The sequence below is a fragment of the Mustelus asterias genome, chromosome 9 (genome assembly GCF_964213995.1).
Source record: "Mustelus asterias chromosome 9, sMusAst1.hap1.1, whole genome shotgun sequence".
Lineage (NCBI taxonomy): Eukaryota > Metazoa > Chordata > Chondrichthyes > Carcharhiniformes > Triakidae > Mustelus > Mustelus asterias.
In genome coordinates, this window is record NC_135809.1 from 77,661,960 (window position 1) to 77,683,744 (window position 21,785).

A 21,785-nucleotide genomic window follows, 5' to 3' on the forward strand; every position below is an offset into this window, starting at 1 on the left:
CAGAGGGAGAGTGGTTCGCAAACACGCTGGGACCGAGGGAGAGGGGAGCGCAGACACGCTGGGACAGAGGGAGAGGGGATCGCAGATTCGCAGGGACAGAGGGAGGGGGATCCAAGACTCGCAGGGACAGAGGGAGAGGGGATCGCAGACACGCTGGGACAGAGGGAGAGGGGATCGCAAACACGCTGGGACAGAGGGAGAGGGGAGCGCAGACACGCTGGGACAGAGGGAGAGGGGATCGCAAACACGCTGGGACAGAGGGAGAGGGGAGCGCAGACACGCTGGGACAGTGAAAGAGGGGATCAGGGACACGTTGGGACAGAGGGAGGGGGATCCAAGACTCGCAGGGACAGAGAGGGGGATCAGAAGCACAGGGACAGAGAGAGAGGCGGTCAGAAACACACAGGGATGAAGAGAAGGGATCAGAAATATACAGGGACAGAAAGAATCAGAGACAGAAGGGATCACAGGAACAGAGAGATCATCGTCACGGGGACAGAGTGAGGGAATTGCAAACACATCCATACAATGACGTATGTGTAAGACAGAGACAAATTTGACAGTGAACCACATAGAGAGAGAAGAGATGTGCTAGGACAGAGAGACCAACCACAGGTACACACATGGACTGACAGAAAGAGGTCCACAAAACACACAGGCCAGAATTAAGTTCTGCGCATGTACAGTTCACAATGGAATTGAAGATGAGGTGTTCATAGGGTACAAAATGAAATTGTATCTTTATTATGCTGCAATGCCCCTTTCCCTGGGCTTACTAGGAAGAGTGGCCATGCAGGGCAGTGAACATGTTTGCAGATGTTGTATGGACGATAAAAAGCTAATATTGTGGAAAAAATAGATTATATTGGCTGAATCAACTGATTCAACAAAACCACCTTCTGATCTTCAACATATTTACCCAAAGATGTGCAATTTAGGTGGATTGGCCATGGTAAATGTACAGGTTACGGGGATATGGTGGAGAGGGGGGACTGGGTGGGATGCTCTTTCAGAGAGTTGGTGCAGACTCGATGGGCTGAATGGCCTCCTTTTGTACTGTAGGGATTATATGATGTTTAATCCACTTGAATTCCTAAGTGTAAAAATTAAATTCAAATGAATATCCAATAAATCGCTGTGAATGGAGTAGATTTGGGAACTTAAATGCATCCCAGTTATGTAACATGCTAACATCTGTCTGGGAGACTAATTGATATTGAGTATCCTCAGGCCACCAGTTACAACTGAGGGAGAGTTTAATTCTCAGCGGATTAGATTGCAGGGGAATCAGGTGAACGCTATCTCATAGTTTACAGTCTTTCTGTAGACAGCTGCACCCATTCCTTCCCCACCCCCAACCCAAGAAGTGGATAGGAGGAAACAAACGTGAGAATAGAAATGGTCTTCAGAGACCACCACACATCTTAAATGTTGTTTATTTAGTTCTGACACAGGGTAAATATATAAAGAACAAAGAACAGTACAGCACAGGAAACAGGCCCTTCGGCCCTCCAAGCCTGTGCCGCTCCTTGGTCCAACTAGACCAATCGTTTGTATCCCTCCATTCCCAGGCTGCTCATGTGACTATCCAGGTAAGTCTTAAACGATGTCAGCGTGCCTGCCTCCACCACCCTACTTGGCAGCGCATTCCAGGCCCCCACCACCCTCTGTGTAAAAAACGTCCCTCTGATGTCTGAGTTATACTTCGCCCCTCTCACCTTGACAGGTGAATGGGTGTAATAGGTGCAGCCATAAAGATAGTTTATGTCAGTTTTGATATTTTGAGTATAAAATTCCAAACAGAAGTACATAACATTGTAGGTCACTGTTACAAGCAGTTAACCGACAGGCGCAAGCACTCGATGGCAGGTAGGTGGGTGGGTGTTTAACATGAATGGGGTACCGACAATACCAACAGGTTACTGATGATATTGGCAGGGAACTGACAACACAAGCAGGCCAGTGACAGGAACGGCTCATTGATAACTTGCGGCTTGGCTTCGAAGGCTACCGAAGGAATGATGATGGTCATTTTCTTTTTGCTTTTTTTTCAGTATCTCCAATTTGGGAATGTTTGGAATCAGCGGTTTCAGTGCTGTGATTAACCCCCCTCAGGCTTGCATCTTGGCTATCGGGCAGTCACGCCAGGATCTGACAGTTTCTGAAGATGACAAAGGGAAGCCCAGCCTCTGCCAGAAGGACATGATGACAGTCACTCTGTCCAGTGATGGCCGCGTGGTGGACGATGAACTTGCATCTCAGTTTTTAGAGAACTTCAAGCTTAACCTGGAGAATCCAAAACGATTCGCTTTAACCTAAGCTGCATTCTCTGAGCTTCACCTGCCAAGGGATTTGGGATGTTACATGGAAAGCATCACAAAATACACCTGTGATGCATAGAGTTTATTTTATTGTTAGTGTTATAACATTGCAGGGAATGTCGACCCTGCCTTTACTGCTCCCTGTGTATCAGGCCAAATAAAACTCCTGCTTGTTATTTATTTCACTGGGTTGCCATTTTCATCTCTTTATTATCAACACTGCCTGACTACAGGCATTTTCCTTCTGCTTGGGGGAAGGAGTGAAATGCCCTTTTCAAGCTCATCTTGTCCATGAGACACATCTGCTCTCTCAATCTTAAACCCACTAAACTGCTGACCACTTACCTTCTCCTCCTGGTCCCCATGTTGGCCGGCATGGTTAACAGTTCTCAGGTTTCAACTGTTAGAAGGACAGATCAGCTCATGATCGTGAATTGACAGGGTGGATGCTGAAAGGATGTTTCCCCTATGGGAGAGAATAGAACTAAGGGGATCTGTTTAAAAATAAGAGATCTCCCATTTAAGACAGAGATTTTCTGTTTAAGAGGAGTGTTTTTTATCTTTTGTAAAATTGTTGGACTATTGACTCTATTGAATTCTCTTCCCCAGAGAGGAATGGAGACTGGGTCATTGAATATTTTTAAGGCCAAGTTAGATAGATTCTTGATCAACAAGCGAGTCAAAGGGTTGAGGGGGTTGACAGGGAAGCAAAGTTGAGGCCATAATCAGATCAGCCACAATCTTATCACATGGCAGAGCTGACTTAAGGAACCAATCGCCTACTTCTCCTAACTCATATGTTCATATGTCATATAAGTCTGCCATCATTACCCCTCTTCTCAATAAAACCACCTTTGACGTCTTCATCCTGGCAAACCACTGTCCCCTCTCCAAGGTCCTTGAACATGTTGTCACTTTCCACATTCATGCCCATCTTTCCTGGAGCTCCATGTTTGAATTCTTCCAATCAGGTTTTCACTTTTGTAACTCTTAACAACATTGCAATGACATCCAGTGTGACTGACAAAAACTATCCTTCTTCATCCTCCTCAACCCTTCTGCAGCCTTTCACATATTTGTCACATTATGTTCCTCCAACACCATTCCACAGTTATCCAGCTGGGTGGAACCACTCTCAGCTGGTCTCATAGTCAGAGAATCGCTGTCAATGGCTTTTCTTCCCATTCCCACACAGTTACCTCTACCCTTAGTCCTCTCCTATCTCTCTTCATGCTACCACTCAACAACATTTTCCATATATATGCTGACAATACACAACTCTACCTCACCACTACATCTTTCAACCATTCCACTGTCTCTATATTATTAGATTGTTTATCTGACATTCAGTACTGTATGAGCAGAAATTCCTTCCAGCACGGTGGCACAGTGGTTAGCATTGGTGCCTCACAGCTCCAGGGACCTGGGTTCAATTCCCAGCTTGAGTCACTGTGTATGTGGAGTCTACACGTTCTCTCCGTGTCTGCGTGGGTTTCCTCCAGGTGCTCCGGTTTCCTCCCACACTCCAAAGATGTGCAGGTTAGGTTGATTGGCCATGTCAAATTGCCCCTTAGTATCCCGGGATGCATAAATTAGAGGGATTAGCAGGGTAAATATGTGGGGTGACGAGGATAGGGCCTGGGTGAGATTGTTGTTAGTGCAGACTCAATGGGCTGAATGACCTCCTTCTGCAATGTAGGGTTTCTATGATTTCTAAATATTGAGAAGACTGAAGTCATTGTCTTTGGTCCCTGCCACAAGCTTCATTCCCTCACCAACAGCTCTATCCCTTTCCCTGGGAACTGTCTGATGCTGAAGCAGACTGTTTGCCATCTCAGTGTTTAACCACATATCTATACCTTCATTAAGACCACCTATTTCTACCTCTGGAACATTGCCTGACTTTATCACTGCCTCAGCTCATCTGCAGCTTTGTTAGCTCCAAACTTCCAAATTCTCACACACTTTGGTCAGCCTCCCACATCATATTTTCTGTAAAATCAGCTGCCCGTACCCTAACTTGCAGCAAGTCTCATTCACCCCTCACCCCTTTGCTCACTGACCTACACTGGCTCCTGCTTAAGCAATTCCTCGATTTTAAGATTCTAATTCTTGTTTTCAAATCCCTGGATGGTCTGGCCCTTCCCTATCTTTAATCTCCAGTCCTGCAATCCTCAAAGATATTTAACCTCCTCCAATTCTGGCCTTTTGAGCATTTCCAATTTTAATTGCTCCACACTGGCCATGCTGTCAGGCAGCTGGGCGTCAAGCTCTGGAGTTCACTCCCTACACATTTCCATGCCCCTCTCTCAGTTTCTTCCTTTAAGGCATTCATTAAAACCTAACTCTTAGGTTAAACTCTTTAACCAAACTTTTGATCATCTGCCCTAATACCTCCTCATGTGATTTGGTGTTTTTTACAGAATAGAAATGTAGAAACGAGAAGCAGGAGTAGGCCATTCGGTCCTTTGAGCCTGCTCCGCCATTCATATTGATCATGGCTGATCATCAAATTCAATATCCTGAACCCCCCCCCCATATCCCTTGATCCCTTTAGCCCCATGAGCTACATCTAATTTCATCATGAAATCAGACAATGTTTTGGCCTCAACTATATTCTGTGACAGTGAATTCCACGCATTCACCACTCTGAGTGAAGAAATTTCTCCTCACCTCAGTTCTAAAAGGTTTACCTCTAACTATGAGCCCTAGTTCTGGACTCTCCCACCTTTGGGAACATTCCTTCTGAATTTATCCTGTCTAACTCTATGAAATCCCCTCTCACTCTTCTAAATGCCAATGAATGTAATCCTAACCAACTTAGTCTCTCCTTATATGACAGACCTGCCATCCCAGGAATCAGCCTGGTAAACCTTCACTGTACTCCCTCTATAGCAAAGACATCCTTCCTCAGATAAGGACACCAAAACGGCACACAATACTCCAAATTTGGCCTCATCAACACTCTATACAATTGCAGCAAAACATCCCTATCCCTATACTCAAATCCTCTTGCTATGAAGGCCAACGTACCATTTGCCTTCCTTACTGCACCAGGGAGGCAACATACCATCCTGGAGTCTCATTTGTGGCGACAGAAATGCTTGTCTATTCTCCTTACAATTGAATCCCCTATAACTATTGCATTCCCACATCTTTTACTCGTCATCTCTGCAGCAGAACCAATCGTGGTGCAATGGATTTGACTGTTCCTGTTTTCCCCTGAAAGTCATGATGTGGAGATGCCGGCGTTGGACTGGGGTAAGCACAGTAAGAAGTCTCACAACACCAGGTTAAAGTCCACCAGGTTTATTTGGTAGCAAATACCATAAGCTTTCGGAGCACAGCTCCTTCGTCAGATGGGGTGGATATCTGTTCTCCAACAGTGCACAGACACAGAAATCAAGTTACAGAATACTAATTAGAATGCAAATCTCTACAGCCAACCAGGTCTTAAAGGTACAGATAATGTACAGATGTGTATTGTCTCCAGACAGAACAGCTAGTGAGATTCTACAAGCCCAGGAGGCAAACTGGGGGTTACTGATAATATGACATAAATCCAACATCCCGGTTTAGGCCGTCCTCATGTGCGGAACTTGGCTATCAGTTTCTGCTCAGCGACTCTGCGCTGTCGTGTGTCGTGAAGGCCGCCTTGGAGAACGCTTACCCGAAGATCCAAGGCTGAATGCCCGTGACTGCTGAAGTGCTCCCCCACAGGAAGAGAACAGTTTTGCCTGGTGATTGTCGAGCGGTGTTCATTCATCCATTGTCGTAGCGTCTGCATGGTTTCCCCAATGTACCATGCCTCGGGACATCCTTTCCTGCAGCGTATCAGGTAGACAACGTTGGCCGGGTAGATGGTGTTCTCACGTGAGATGATCTGGCACGTCTTGCAGAGGTTGCTGTGGCAGGGTTGTGTGGTGTCGTGGTCACTGTTCTCCTGAAGGCTGGGTAGTTTGCTGCAGACAATGGTCTGTTTGAGGTTGCGTGGTTGTTTGAAGGCAAGAGGTGTGGGGATGGCCTTGGCGAGATGTTCGTCTTCATCAATGACATGTTGAAGGCTCCAGAGGAGATGCCGTAGCTTCTCCGCTCCGGGGAAGTACTGGACGACGAAGGGTACTCTGTCCACCGTGTCCCGTGTTTGTCTTCTGAGGAGGTCGGTGCGGTTTTTCGCTGTGGCGCGTCGGAACTGTTGATCGATGAGTCGAGCGCCATATCCTGTTCTTATGAGGGCATCTTTCAGCGTCTGGAGGTGTCTGTTGCGATCCTCCTCATCCGAGCAGATCCTGTGTATTCGGAGGGCTTGTCTGTAGGGGATGGCTTCTTTTACATGTTTAGGGTGGAAGCTGGAGAAGTGGAGCATCATGAGGTTATCCGTGGGCTTGCGGTACAGTGAGGTGCTGAGGTGACCGTCCTTAATGGAGATGCGTGTGTCCAAGAATGCAACCGATTCCGGAGAGTAGTCCATGGTGAGTCTGATGGTGGGATGGAACTTGTTGATGTCATCATATAGTTGTTTCAGTGATTGCTCACCATGAGTCCAAAGGAAGAAAATGTCGTCGATGTATCTAGTGTATAGCATCGGTTGAAGGTCCTGTGCGGTGAAGAAGTCTTGTTCAAACCTGTGCATGAAGATGTTGGCATATTGCGGTGCGAACTTTGTCCCCATGGCTGTTCCGTGTGTCTGGATGAAGAACTGGTTATTGAAGGATACACATCTCTTTAACCTGTGTTGAATGCTCCCTCCACCCACATTATCTGTACCTTTAAGACCTGGCTGGCTGTAGAGATTTGCATTCTAATTAGTATTCTGTAACTTGATTTCTGTGTCTGTGCATTGTTGGAGAACAGATATCCACCCCATCTGACGAAGGAGCTGTGCTCCGAAAGCTTATGGTATTTGCTACCAAATAAACCTGTTGGACTTTAACCTGGTGTTGTGAGACTTCTTACTGTGCTTCCCCTGAAAGGCCATTCCCCTCAACAGTATCCAAAACGGTACAGCTGTTTTTCAGGGTAAGAGCCACAGTAGATTCCTGCACTGCCTGCCTAGCTCTCTTGCTCTGTCTGGTCGTCACCCATTCCCTTCCTACCTGTGGAATCTGAGCCTGACAAGTGACCACGTCGCTGTACGTGCGAGTTTCACGATACTCTCCGCCTCGCGGATGCTCCAGTTCCGAAACGCGGGCTTCCAGGAGCTGCAGCTGGAGACACTTCCTGCACATGTGCTGGCGCCAAGTACTGGAAATGTTCTCGGCCTCCCACATGGAGCACGAAGAGCAAACCGTGGCTTGGAACTCTCCTGTCATGTCTTACCTCTTTAAATTGAACTTTTGAAAGATGTTTTGTTTCAGATTATCTCCAATTCTCTAGGGTCCTTCTTCCCTGCTCCTCGTTACTACCGAATATAACCTTTACAAACTATAAACCACAGAAATTACATCTGTGATTACAAGTGATAAAATTATTAATTATTAAAATTATTATAATGCATCTGTCAAGTGGGCTTGCGATCTTTTAATACTAGTGAATTTGTTGTTGTGCTTAATACTCTGATTTTGCCCCCTCTTATCTCTGTCACCACCTACTGCACCATAAACTCCACTCCCAAACTCCATTCATCTGATTCCTTGTACCAGCCCCCTTTCCCCAACCATTGGAGTCAATACTTTCAATCATATAGGCTGTGTGTTCTCCCTAAAAGCTTTCATTCCTTTCTCCCAGTCCTCCTTTAACTCTCACTTTAATCCCCCACCTTTTTGACCAAACTTTGGGGCACGCCTTCTTAAATCTCCTCCTTTGATTCCACATCTATTCATCCCTCAATGTCTCTGTGAAGTGCCATGGACTATTTCTTTATGTTCAATATAAATGTAAATTATTCCTGTACTAGTGCTCTGCTAGAACAATCCAAAAACGAATTTCAATGTGCCACTCCCTTCCCATAACCCATTATATTCCCCTGTTGCAAAGAAATTATCCAATTTTCTTTCAACAATGTAGTCCCCTCAGCCACTCTCCTCACAAAGGATTCTTTTTCCAAAAATCTTCCCTTTAAAGAAATGTTGATTAGCCCTCACTTAGTGGAAGAATCATGAATTGGAGGTGCTCGAGATCCAGAAGGCAACGCAGATCAGTGAGGACAGATGTCAATGGTGACTGGGACTTTGTTGCATTAAAGGATTTGGGCTGAAGAGTTTTGAAATTTATGGAAAGTGCTGCATAGGGGATCACCCAGTAATGTTCATTGACAATTTTAAATTGATGACTTTATCATTGACTCCCCAGCCAGGCCAAATGGTCTTTCCTTATTCACCTTTCATTGTTTTAAAAACCTCTGTTAAGTTTCCTCAGTCCTTCAGTAAAAGTGGACCCAGTATCTCCTCATTTTGTATACATATCTCCTCCTGTTGTTGTTTCCAACTTTAATATATTTAAGAGTGCATCTTGCCCAGCAGGGACTATGTTAGAAGTCCAGCTTTATATCAAGAACATCAGAGAATAGAATCAGCGCAGTGTAGGAGGAGGCCATTCTGCCCATCGAGTCTGCACTGACTCTCTGACAGATCATCTTATCCAGGCCTACCCCACATCCTATCCCCATAATCCCACCCCCATGTATTTACCCCATTAATCCCCCTAACCTACAGATCTTGGGACACTAAGGGTAATTTAGCATGGCCAATCCACCTAACCTGCACATCTTTGTAGTGTGGGAGGAAACCAGAGCACCCGGAGAAAACCCACAGAGACATGGGGAGAATGTGCAAACTCCAGATGGACGGTCACCCAAGGCTGGAATCGGACTTGGGTCTCTGGCGCTGAGGCAATAGTGCCAACCACTGTCACAAGACCACCCCATACCCAAGCTTCACCATTATCTGCCAACTCCCATGTTCTGAATAAATTTGGCGTGTACCTAGTTTGTACAGGAAGCTGCACTGAGTCATACCAGCTATGTTGCAGGAGTAAACTTGAATGATCTATTAGCTTTTATTGAGTGTGCACACTGTCCAGTTCTCGGAAGCAGTCAATTTAGCATCTCACCAATGACTGGGTTACTAGTGCCCCCCACCCCATTATAACTGTGTTAGACTGTAAGATGGAGGTTTCTTTCACTTGTTAACAGTACTCAAAGGCAAGACTCTCTGTTGGCTGATGTACCTCATGGTAATTGATCTATGATTCTCTTAATATTTTACATCTCAGCACAGTCCCAGTTACTGAAAGGGTTGATTATTTAACTGATTCATTTACAAGGCAGCTCTGTGTCTGAATGACCTCACCGATTTTATGTCGATTACAGTTTTTGTTGCGCTCCACAGAGTTTATTTTAAATCAGAGCGATGAAGTTTACAGTCTGGAGATTTACTGCAGTAAATCAGTTGACGGGATTGGGCAGATGACTCAGTAAAAGCTGATTAAATATTTTGGAAATGTGCAGTTTGTAATGTAAGAAACACAGCAGCCAGAGTGTGCACAACGAGCTGGTACAAACTGCAATATGATCCCGGCACAGTAAATGAGAGGGCTGGGAAACTCGGCTAATGTAGAACTGGCCAAAATACCTGGCTTTGTCTTACAAACATGGGTCACTAAGTGTCCAAGACTCCCATTGCCATTTTGTGACTCTGATCATCCATCTGTGCTAGATTCCTGAACAATGAAGAGGCCAGTTTATATTGTCTATATCCAGAATGAATCAACAAAAGAGCTATCAGGCTTTACAAAACCTAAACCAGAAATGCCAAGCGTAGATATTATAACTGTCTTTCTCAAGATTTTGTTAATTACCTTTAATCCACAGCAGCCAGTTATTTGGTATAATTGTTAAGAAATGTTCAGTCATTCAAACTGAAGGTTTTAGTGGTTAAGCCGATGACTAGACATTAGTAACAATTGTTATTAATTGCCTTCTGTGTAATCAGTCGAGATTAACAGTCCTGCCTGAATCTAAATTAAAGTCATTATCACAAGCAAAAGGGTGAAGACTGAATTCTGAGGTTGGGTTTGAGCATGTCCTTTTCTCTCTCTCTCTAGCTCTAACAGGTTGCTACAGGAAGAGGGAGTGGATTTGGCAGAAGGGCTTGCCTTAATCTTAATGCCAGAGGATTGGAGAGTGCCAAATATGACCCCAATATTCAAGAAAGGGTGTAAAGACAGCCCTAACAACTACAGGCCCATTAGTTTAATGCTGGGGAAGGTTTTAGAATCCATGATCGGAAAAAAAGTCAAAAGTTAGTTAAGAAGAGTAAGCACAGATTTGTAATAGGCAAATTGTGCTTGACTAATTGTTTTTTTTTGTTGAAGTAACAGAGAAGGCTGATGAACGGAGCATGGTGGATGTTGTCTATATAGATTTTTTAAAACATTTGATAAGGTACCACATAAAAGGCTGCTTAACAAAATTGAGGCTCATCGAATAGGAAGATTAGTGTCCAATTGGATAAAATATTGACTTAAGGACAGAAAGCAGTGAATCATAGATTTATGATTTTGGGAAAGAGATGCAGGGGGCTGTGAGGAAGAACATTTTTATACAGCGAATGGTAATGACCTGGAACTTGCAGCCCAAGAGAGTGGAGGAAGTGGAAACCATCAATGATTTCAAAAGGAAATTGAACAGAACGTGAAGGAAATAAGTTTGTGGGGCTAGACTGGGGAACTGACTACATTACATCATGGGGAGCCAGCATAGAGTGAATGGGAAGAATGGCCTCCTCTCTGCTGTAATTCTGACTCTATATAATGATAGAAGAAGGAAGGGAAACTACTTTTCCACATAATAAGGGAGCATAATGGTAATGTTGGTGGACTAGTAACCCAGAACAGTAATCCGCCAGACACGTGTTCAAATCACAACAAGGCAGGTGGGTAATTTAAATTCAAAGAACAAAGGAAAGTGTAGCACAGGAACAGGCCCTTCGGCCCTCCAAGCCTGTGTCAATCATGGTGCCCTAACTAAACTAAAAAAGAATCTTTTGCCCTTACTCGGTCTGTATCCCTCTATTCCCTACCTATTCATGTACCCATCCAGATGCCTCTAAAATGTTGTTAATATGTCTGCTTCCACCACCTCCTCTGGCAGTGTGTTCCAGAGACTCACCACTCTGCGTGAAAAACGTGACCCGCACATCGCCCTTAAACTTTCCCCCTCTCACCTTGAACCTGTGCCCCCTTGTAATTGACACTTCCACCCTGGGAAAAAGCCTCTGACTATCCACCCTGCCTTTGCCTCTCATAATTTTGTCTCTATCAGGTCTCCTCTCTTTTGTTTTTCCAGTGAAAACAATCCTAGTTTATTCAACCCCACCTTATAGCCAACGCCCTCAAGACCAGGCAACATCTTGGTGAACCTTTGCACTCTCCAAAGCTTCCACATCCTTCTGGTAGTATGGTGACAAGAGCTGCATGCAGTACTCCAAATGTGGCCTAACCAAGGTTTTATATAGCTGCAACATGATTTGCTAACTCTTGTACTCAATGCCCCAGCTAATGAAGGCAAGCATGCCATATGCTGCCTTAATCACCTTGGCCATCTGTGTTGCCACTTTTAAGGAACTGTGAATCTGTACGCCCAGAACCCTCTGTATGTTAATGTTCCTAAGGTTCTACATCAACTTGCATTTGTCCGGATTAAACTCCATCTGCCATTTCTGTTCCCAAGTCTCCAGTCTATCTATATCCCGTTGTATCCTCTGACAATCCCCAGCACTATCAGCAACTCCACTAATCTTCGTGTCATCCACAAACTTTCTAATCAGACCACCCACATTTTCCTCCAGATCATTTATATATAATGCAAACAATAGAGGTCCCAGCACTGATCCCTGTGGAACACCACTAGCTACAGATCTCCATTCTGAAAAACACCCTTCCACCGCTACTCTCTGTCGTCTATGACCAAGCCAATTCTTTATCCATCTGGCCAGCCCACCCCGAATCCCATGTGATTTTAGTTTTTGTGCCAGCCTGCCATGTGAGACCTAAAGTCCATATAAATTCCATCCAAAGCCCTTCCCTCATCAATTATCTTTGTCAGCTCTGCAAAAAACTCAATCAAGTTGGTACGACATGACCCTCCCCGTACAAAACCATGCTCCCTGTCACTTTTTTTTTCTGATGTACACATATTCTGTCCCTCAGTATCTTCTCTAAAAGCTTCTCCATCACTGATGTCAAGCTCACTGTCCTATAATTTCCTGGATTATCCCTGCTTCCTTTCTTAAATAAGAGAACAGCATTGGCCATTTTCCAGTCCTCTGGAACCTTTCCTGTGGTCAAAGAGGTTGTGAAGATAAAGGCCAGCGTTCTATTTGCCTTCCTAAATACTTGTTCTACCTGTATACTAACATTTTGAACATCATGTACAAGGACATTAGATCCCTCTGTACAGCAGCATTCTGCAAACTCTCCCCATTTAAATAATATTCTGCTTTTCTATTCTTCCTGCCAAAGTGGACAATCTCACATTTTCCCACGTTGAAATCCATCTACTAATTTTTTTTAACCATTCACCTTATCTTTCCATATCCCTTTGCAGACCAATTGATTTGATTTATTATTGTCACATGTATTGGGACACAGTGAAAAGTATTGTTTCTTGCGCACTATACAGACAAAACATACCGTTCATAGAGTACATAGGGGAGAAGGAAAGGAGAGAGTGCAGAATGTAGTGTTACAGTCATAGCTAGGGTGTAGAGAAAGATCAACTTAATATAAGATAGGTCCATTCAAAGGTCTCATGGCAGCAGGGAAGAAGCTGTTCTTGAGTCGGTTGGTACGTGAACTCAGGCTTTTGTATTTTTTTCCCGACGGAAGAAGGTGGAAGAGAGAATGTCCGGGGTGCGTGCGGTCCTTGATTATGCTGGCTGCTTTCCCGAGGCAGCGGGAAGTGTAGACAGAGTCACTGGATGGGAGACTGTTTAGTGTGATGGACTAGGCTACGTTCATAACCCTTTGTAGTTTCTTGCTGTCTTGGTCAGGGCAGGAGCCCTACCAAACTGTGATACATCTGGAAAGGATTCTTTCTATGGTGCATCTGTAAAAGTTGGTGAGAATTGTAGTGGACATGATGAATTTCCTTAGCTTCCTGAGAAAGTAGAGGCGTTGGTGGGCTTTCTTAATTATAGTATCAGCATGAAGGGACCAGGACAGATTGTTAGTGATCTGAACATCTAGAAACTTGAAGGTCTCGACCATTTCCACTTCATTGGTGATGACGTAGACAGGGGCATGTTCTCCACTACGCTTCCTGAAGTCGATGACTATCATTGTGTCCTCCTCACAACATGCTTTCCTACCTAAGTTTATAACATCAGCAAATTTTGCCTCAAACTGCTCAGCCCCTTTATCCAAGTCGTTAATATGGATGATAAATAGTTGAGACCGCAGCCCTGATCCCTGTAGTACTGCACCAAGTACAAGTTACCAAATTGAAAATGACCCATTTATTCTAACTCTGAGCCACACGTTCCATGGAGTGGCAATAACAGTTGAGGTGGCGCAGTGCTCCTAGTTACCTACCCTGAAATGTAGTCGCACCTTTCTCACCTAAACCTCCGGACCGGGCGAGAGAGCTACACTGTGTAAGACAAGTAGATAGGATTAGAGTTACGTGGTCAGGAGGTGGGGGGTGGTCATTGAGATGTGGAGTCGACAGGAGGATAGCCAGTGGTCAGGTGATCACTGAGGGGTGTGGTCATGTGGTCAGTAGCATGTGGTCAGTGGGGGGGGATAGGATGGGTAGTCAAGGATTAGGAGTGTAGTCAGAAGCTGGGGAGAGTAGTTGGGGGTGGGACAGTAATCGGAGGTGAGATGGGGTAGGGGTGTGGGGGGTTAGAGGTGGACGGATTTCCTTGGGAGGTCAGGGGGCAGTCAGGAGTCGAAAAGGCAACCACGAATTATGGGGATGTGTTATCAGGGGTGTCCTGTGAGGGTCAGGAGTGGGCAAGTTCTGTCGAGGTCATGGGGTAGTCAGTGGGGTGGAGTGCACAATCAGAGGATGTGGGGGGGGGGGGTGTGGGTGGTATGTAGCCAGGGGGTCCCATGGGAGATCAAGATGGGTCAGTACCAAATGTACCTGCAAGTTTGAAATAGTTTTAGTTTTACTAACCTTTTCTGGGTAGCAGTTGCTGTGGGACAGTTGGTATCATCTAAACTTTGTGATTTAAATCACATTTTTGGATGGTTCCCAGTTCAGAATATAGATACGACAATGCAGAACTCGGAAGCCATGGGCCAGTGTTTCCTATTGGTCAAACCTATATAAATATATATATATATATTTATATACGCAATCTTCCCAAAACCATGAGCTCTAATCTTGCATAGTAGCCTTTATTGTGGCACCTTATTGAATACAAATTTGGAAATGCAAATACATCACATCTACTGGTCCTCCTTTATCTACAATGCTTCTTACCTCCTCGCAGAATGCTAATAATTCTGACACACTTGGGCCTTTTCAACAATATCCACAGCCAATCTATTATTGTATGACCTGAATATTACGCTCCCGCCCAGCGGGTTTTGAGATGGGGGGAAGTGAAATTGCCTGGGCGGGATTCCTTGTGGGATCCTGCCCGACTCGGACCGAACACAATTTTATGGTGGCACAGGCAGGGCTTCGGACGAAAAGTCAGCCCTTGCCCCTGGGGTTGTGCCCCTACCAACTCTCTGAATGGAGGATACTTGCAGATCATTGTGTTTGGTTCAGCAGCTAAAATCTCAGGGAATGATACAGCGCAGAAAAAGGCCATTCAGCCCATCTTGCCAATGCACATTCTTTGAAGGAGTTATCCAATTAGTCCCATTCACTTTCCACATAGCCCTTCATTGCTTCCCTTTTCAAGAATGTGTCTAATTTCCTTCTAAACATTCGAATTGAATCTGATTCCACCGTGCTTTCAAGCCTCACAGTGTACACTATTGTTTAATTCCAGAGGTCACTATTGAAAAAAAGCTGAAAAGATCGTAAAGTGGAGACGGCGGTCTAAAGTGGGATTGTGATTGGACAGTAAGAGCAGTGTCTATCCTGTACTGTACAGGGGAATTAAGGGATTTGTCCTCACACTGAGCTCTTACACCTTGTTTGTATTTGCTTTAAAGGTGGGTCCCTAAAAAAACAAGTGAGTAAATGAAACATTACAGTAATCCCTGGGAGAAAGGTGAGCTCGTCCCTTTGTCTTCATTTGTATAACAGATTCTACAGAGCTTTACGTTCCCAAACTAGTGAAACAAAAAATAAATGAACTGATTGCACTCCACTCTTCCACACTCGTAAACCACCTCTCACCCCTCCATATACACTCGCACACACATTTAATATATAAATAACGTCAAGCCCAGAACACAGAAACGGGCAATTAGGTCCATGCTGGTGTTTATAGACCACATAAGTTTCATCTCGTTCTAATTGCCTCTTCCCACCCTGTTTCCTGTCCCTACCCTTCATTCTCTGCTATCTAATGTATGCATCAAAGCTCCTCAACTCATCTGCACTATCGGATTCAACCATTCTATGCTGATGTCTAATTGTGGATAAAATATAACCATTTTCCTTCAGAGCTGTTTTCCCTTTAGAATAGAACAGTATGTGTTTAATTGAGAGAAAACAGTCGGAGACAGTGAGGTGGAAGGGTGGTTTGTTTCCTGAAGGGAGTGGGCAGCTAGAAAATACTGCCAAATGCAGCGTCTGACAACCCCTGCCCAGGGAGAGCCCTTCATATCATAACAAAGGGAGAGGGAGTTTTAAAGATACTTCCTCATTTTGAACAGACTAGCTACCCAAAAATAGCTCTTGGTCATTTGGGGTTTGTTCAGGCGATGAACTAAAAATAGAAACTGAAGCTTTCCTCTTGTTTGATTTGTCTAACGTCGTCTTTCTACTTCATTGTCGTAGCATCACTTCAGCAGCTAGTAGCGGGACTGGTTTGAGGTGGAGATTCCTCCTGGTTCTCACAAGGCCCCACTGTGCTTCATGTAGGGAGCGCTTGCTGTCACTTCATGGTTCCTAAGCTTGGCGCCTCTTTCATCTTTATCTGGTTCCCCAATTTTGAGTTGTGTGATCAGATGTCAGCCACAGCTCAGTTGATAGCACTCTCACCTCTGAATCAGAAAGTTGTTGATACAAGTCGCATTCCAGAGCACATAATCTAGGGTAGATACTCCAGTGGGGTATAGCAGGAGTGCTGCACTGTCAGAGGCGCTGTGTTTCGGATGAGACATTATGCTGGGGCCTCAGCTGTTTTCTCAGGTGTGTGTAAAAGATCCCACGGCATTATTTCAAAGAAAAACAGGGAGTTCTCCCCATTTTCCTGACCAATATCTAACCCTCAACCAACATCAGTAAAACAAGTTCTTTGGTTATTTATCCCAATGTTGTTTGTGAGACCTTGCCATGTGTAAATTGGCTCTCGCGTTTCCTACGTTGCAAAAATGGCTACACTTCAAAAATCCTTCACTCGCTGTAAAGCACTTTGGCGCTGAGACTGCAAACAGTGCTATATTAATGACAGTTCTTTCTTCGATATCTGTTAAATGAATTCAACTTAAATCTCGATCCTCTATCAAACTCAAATACCAAGCCTATTAGAGCCCATCAACTCATCCAAATTGACCCACAAATCCAAACAAGTAAAATAATTGGGAAAACCTTGGCTCAGTTCCACCTTTACTGGTGATTCCACTTTGCTGTTGCTCACTATACTGGGAATTTGATGATTTTAGATCATGTGCAGAAACAATACTTCAGCAGTCAATCTATAGAACAGTGTTCCTCAGGAGACAATGGAAAAGTTAGTAACGTTTAAAGTTTTAAAGTTTTTAAAGTTTATCTATTAATATCACAAGTAGGCTTACATTAACACTGTGGTGAAGTTACTATGAAAATCCCCTAGTTGCTACACTCCAGCGCATGTTCAGGTACACTGAGGGAGAATTTAGCATGGCCAATGCATCTAACCAGCACATCTTTAGGACTGTGGGAGGAAACCGGAGTACCCAGAGGAAACCCACACAGACATGGGAAGAACAAGCAGACTCCGCACAGACAGTGACTCAAGCGGGGAATTGAACCCGGGTCCCTGGCGCTGTGAGGCAGCAGTGCTAACCACTGTGCCGGCCACAATGAAAATGAGATTGATTCCTTTCAGAAAATAACATTTTGGATATGTATATGAATAATTTGAGACGTGACTCGTGGTAACGGCACCATGCTTGGGAGGACAAAGGTGACTTTGGATCTATGATATCCAAAGTATTCCCATTGTGGTTTCCTTATCTCCTGTCTTGGGTCTATGGGAAACTAATTGAGAAAAGTTGATTGCCGATGAGTCCACAACTTCATGATCATTGTGTCATGTGAACACCATAGGGATCATTTCATTTCATTCCTTCAATATTATTGCCAGATTTTACAAGCCTGCCATGTGATACAATAAATAGCTAAATATTTGCCATCAAGATTCTTGAAGGAAATAATGAAGTTGTCATTTCCAACAAGCAATGCTTTAATGTGCGATGCGCATCTCACCCATTCCAAATATTATTCTAACTCTTCTGCGCAGCTCCATTACAGAATGGAGTTCAATGGGCTGGAATGCCTTATCCTGCTTATTCTTTATTCTGTAGCCCAGATGCTTAATGTTTCAATAGAATTGTGTACATTGTAAGCTGGACTATTCAGAGTGCCACATTTTAATTCAATGTATCAGAGACTGAAATGGCCTAGAAGGTTTTTGCCTAGTTTAGTATGAATTATCTAAGTTTAGTTAACAAGCAAATGATACTTCAAATAAGAAAGGTCAATTTTGCTTTAAGTAGCCGATACAACAAGGATACATCTTACACAACCATAAGAACCCACATCACACTCTACAGACGTGAGGCACCACTTGCAATTTCAAAGTTCTCTAACTTGGCCTCTGGTACATAGGATCTCTCACTTTCCACTCAATCAATTTGGCCCACAAGTTGTATTCACTGGCAGTCACATTCCATCCAATGTCCCCAAGCATGGTCGTAACCCAAACAGAACACACCTGCAGAACCTCATTAACGAGATTATGGCAGTATTGATGAGACAGATTCACCAGAGATTCCTTTATCTAATCTTTTTAATGAACACCATTAAATATCCTAGTCAGCTCTGCCGAAACAGAAGTGAAATTGTTCAATTCACAATCCCTATTCTAAACCTATCGTCAGTTTTCTGACTTGGTTAACTGTATTACACACACATATTGTAAATGTGCCTTCTCTGTTCTTCCCTCTGGTGCAACTCTCATTTGTCTGCCCCTCTCCTTCATGTCTGCTAGCAGCACGGCTTTTGTAGGTTAGCTTCCTGTTGGCATTGCTTCAGGTCAAGCGTTGGCAGGTCACATGGGTCAGAATTTCTTATTATTCAAGAAAATTGCAATTGATCCCTTTAAAATAGGTACAAAGTCTTAACACCAAATACAGATTCTATAGACAGTTTAAATAAGTTAGAAATTTTTCTTACAGTATTATTTCTGGGTCAAATTTCATCACACAATATAGGAATTCCTAATGTCCACATGCCAAAGGGAAACTCCATTTAGGAGCTAAAAGATTGAGCACTTAATAGAGATATGTGAGATTGTTAAAGTATAGTAAAGTGAACCTGAATATTGCTCCCAATAAACCATGTCAGCAGAAGAGGGGACACAGGTTCAAACCAGTAAAAATAATTTTAAGAGAGTAATTGATAAGTGAAATAAATTTCCAGATAGAGTAGTGAAGGCTCCTAATATCAGGCTGTTACAAAGGGGAAAGAAGTTCGGATGTGGCTGGATGGATGAAATTAAGATAGGATGAAAGGCTTACTTTATGTCTTTAATCTTGTTAATAAAGGACACGTGTTGTTGAAGCTTTTTGTCTTGCACTCATCCAGACAATTTGCAATAATTATGAACTGTGTCAAATTCTGCAGCCAGGTTGAGAAAGATGAAGAGAGGTAGTTTACCATTGACACTTTCACCTAGAATATCATTTATAATTTTAATATTTTCCTATTGCACCAGGTGATCTCAATCCCAGCCAGAAAGAGGTGCAGTTTTCACCTGAAGGCATTTAGTAAACCCTTTCTCGGCTTCTCTTGTGTCTGAGAAAATAACCATCTCCAACTGTCTTCCTGATTTAACCTTACATCACTTGAAATTTTGGATTTTGGTCCTCTCTAAATTATTTAGTTGAAACGTGCAGTCTGCACAAACTCAATCTTTTCCTGTCATTATTTCCAGCTGATTTTAACCTATTTTTAATACATTTTGACTTCCCGGTTAGGACTGGGGCAGGTGGCACACAAACTCCAGAATAGGTGAGAGCTCCATGAGGGCGTGCACACGCAGACAGCATGCCTTGCATCCTGACACACACATCAAATGTAACCCACACCAAAGAACCCCCGGGGGTAGAGTTTCAACTTGCTGTCCTGCTGTGAAACTGTTTTTGTTGATTGTGCACAGCTATTCAAACTATCCTCCACTCGTTGGGATTGATGGAATTAAAAATCAGGCAGCCTAATTCACTAAACCAGTGGCTAGGTGGAATCTATCCTCTGAATGCTAGAGTTGTTCTTGCAGAAGGGAATTCATGAAGTAGCTATGGAACGGAGGGGTAAGTGTCTTTAAGCCTTGCATGGGTTGCATTTGTTCATGTTTTCCCTGATGGTACCTGGGCTGGGATGGTTCTTGGTACCAGTTGTTCATTATTATTGGGATTTTAGCCTGTTATTATTACTGCCATTATTGAGGCCCTCAGTGTAAATCCTCTAGTCTGACATGTTGAGAAGATTCGGAAGCGATGCCTGAGAAGATCTCATTTTCTCCTGCTACAGCAACATCTGTAGAGAAAGATGGATTGGCCTGAGATTGGCAGATGTGGAACTGGTGGAAGTATTTGTTGTTAAATGAGATCATTCGTTAGCAGTTTGCTAATCACAATGTGTCACCCTTTAAGATGGTACTGCAGAAAAGGAAGCCACGCCAGTGTGATCAGTAACTGATGATTCCAGAGTAGCCAATTCTGGAACACCTGCTGGTCAAAGACCTTGGGGCCCCTATCTCGGCTCTGGACCAGCAGAGGGCTCGAAATAGATGACTGCAGCTACTGCTGTGCATCGTTGGGCTGGCACCCATACCCCCACCCCTACCCCAACATGCTTTGAAACTCTTCAATCTTTCCCAATTTGTTACCAACTGCACTTACTGACCAATGCTACATTGTGTCAGGAATGAATTCGTTCACTGCAAAATGTGGGCTGTTTTGGCAGGAGTTACTGAAGAGGAATGAAGGAACTTGAAGCCTGGAGAATGGTTACAGCCCTGTGTGTTTTTCAGATCAACTGACCTCACGTATTTTTTGACTTGTCCTCATTTGTGACAGCATCAAGCACAGATTTTTAAAACAGAAAATGAATAAGCACCAAGAATGCAGCCAATGCCATGAATCTAATATTCAAACTGTTGTACTGGGTTCTCTTCAGCCGCAATGTATATTCTTTCGGTCCAAAGAAAGTGGGTTCTCATCTTTCAAAGAACAAAATCTAAGGGAAGGCTGAAATTATCAAGTATATTCAGGGGCATCTTGTCAGGGAGGTAATAGCGTAGTGGTATTGTCACTGGATTAGTAATCCAGAGAACCAGGAGAAAGTTCTGGGTTCGAATCCCACCATGGTAGGTGGTGAAATTTGAATTGAAGAAAAATCTGGAATTAAAAGTCTGATGACGAACATGAATCCATTGTCGATTATCGTAAAAGCCTATCTGGTTAACAATTGCTCTTTAGAGAAGGAAATCTTCCATCCTTACCTGGTTTGGCCCGTCCTACATATTAACTCTTAAATGGCCTAGCAAGCCACTCAGTTCAAGGGCAATTAAGGATGGGCAATATATGCTGGCCCAACCAGTGATGCCCACATCTCATAAAAGATTTTAAAAAACAAATGGCTTGTGTTTACATAGGTGATTTCCTGGATTGTAATGGTAGATAATTTAACATATATATTAGAGAGGCCAGATGACTAAAAGTTTGGTCGAAGAGTGCTTAAAGGAAGAAAGAGAGGTGCAGAGAGGGAATTCCAGAGCTTAGGGCAGAGGCAGTTGGGGGCACAGTTATCAGCAGGGGAGCAATTAAAATGAGACAGTGATTGGCAAATTGTTATTAATATATGTGAGACACTGCAGAAGAGCACTCGTGAACATAATACCTCTACTGAAAACCATTACCTTGATCTGTGGAACACTGCATGAAGCCATGCACATGCCAGCCAATAAGGGTGATGGGACCCAACCCTTCTCAACAGTTGGTTTTGTTGGGTGTAAATAATGTAATCTGTGTAAGCAATACTGTCAATCATTACTGCAGCTGGAGAACCCACACTTATAAAGCAGGCTGTCATATACTTGGATGGGAGGTCTCCAGGTACCGCATATA

General features: G+C 43.8%; 1 protein-coding gene across 2 annotated transcripts in view; it reads left to right on the plus strand.

Moving 5' to 3' along the window:
• pdhx (pyruvate dehydrogenase complex component X) overlaps nucleotides 1-2,506 on the plus strand; it is a 285,318-nt gene extending 282,812 nt beyond the window's left edge. For both annotated transcript variants that reach the window (XM_078220382.1, XM_078220383.1), the window contains one exon: nucleotides 2,055-2,506. In XM_078220382.1, coding sequence (XP_078076508.1) covers nucleotides 2,055-2,319 — 265 coding nt within the window. In that variant the 3' untranslated portion in view covers nucleotides 2,320-2,506. The remainder of the gene's footprint in view (nucleotides 1-2,054) is intronic.
• The last annotated feature ends 19,279 nt before the right edge of the window (nucleotides 2,507-21,785 follow it).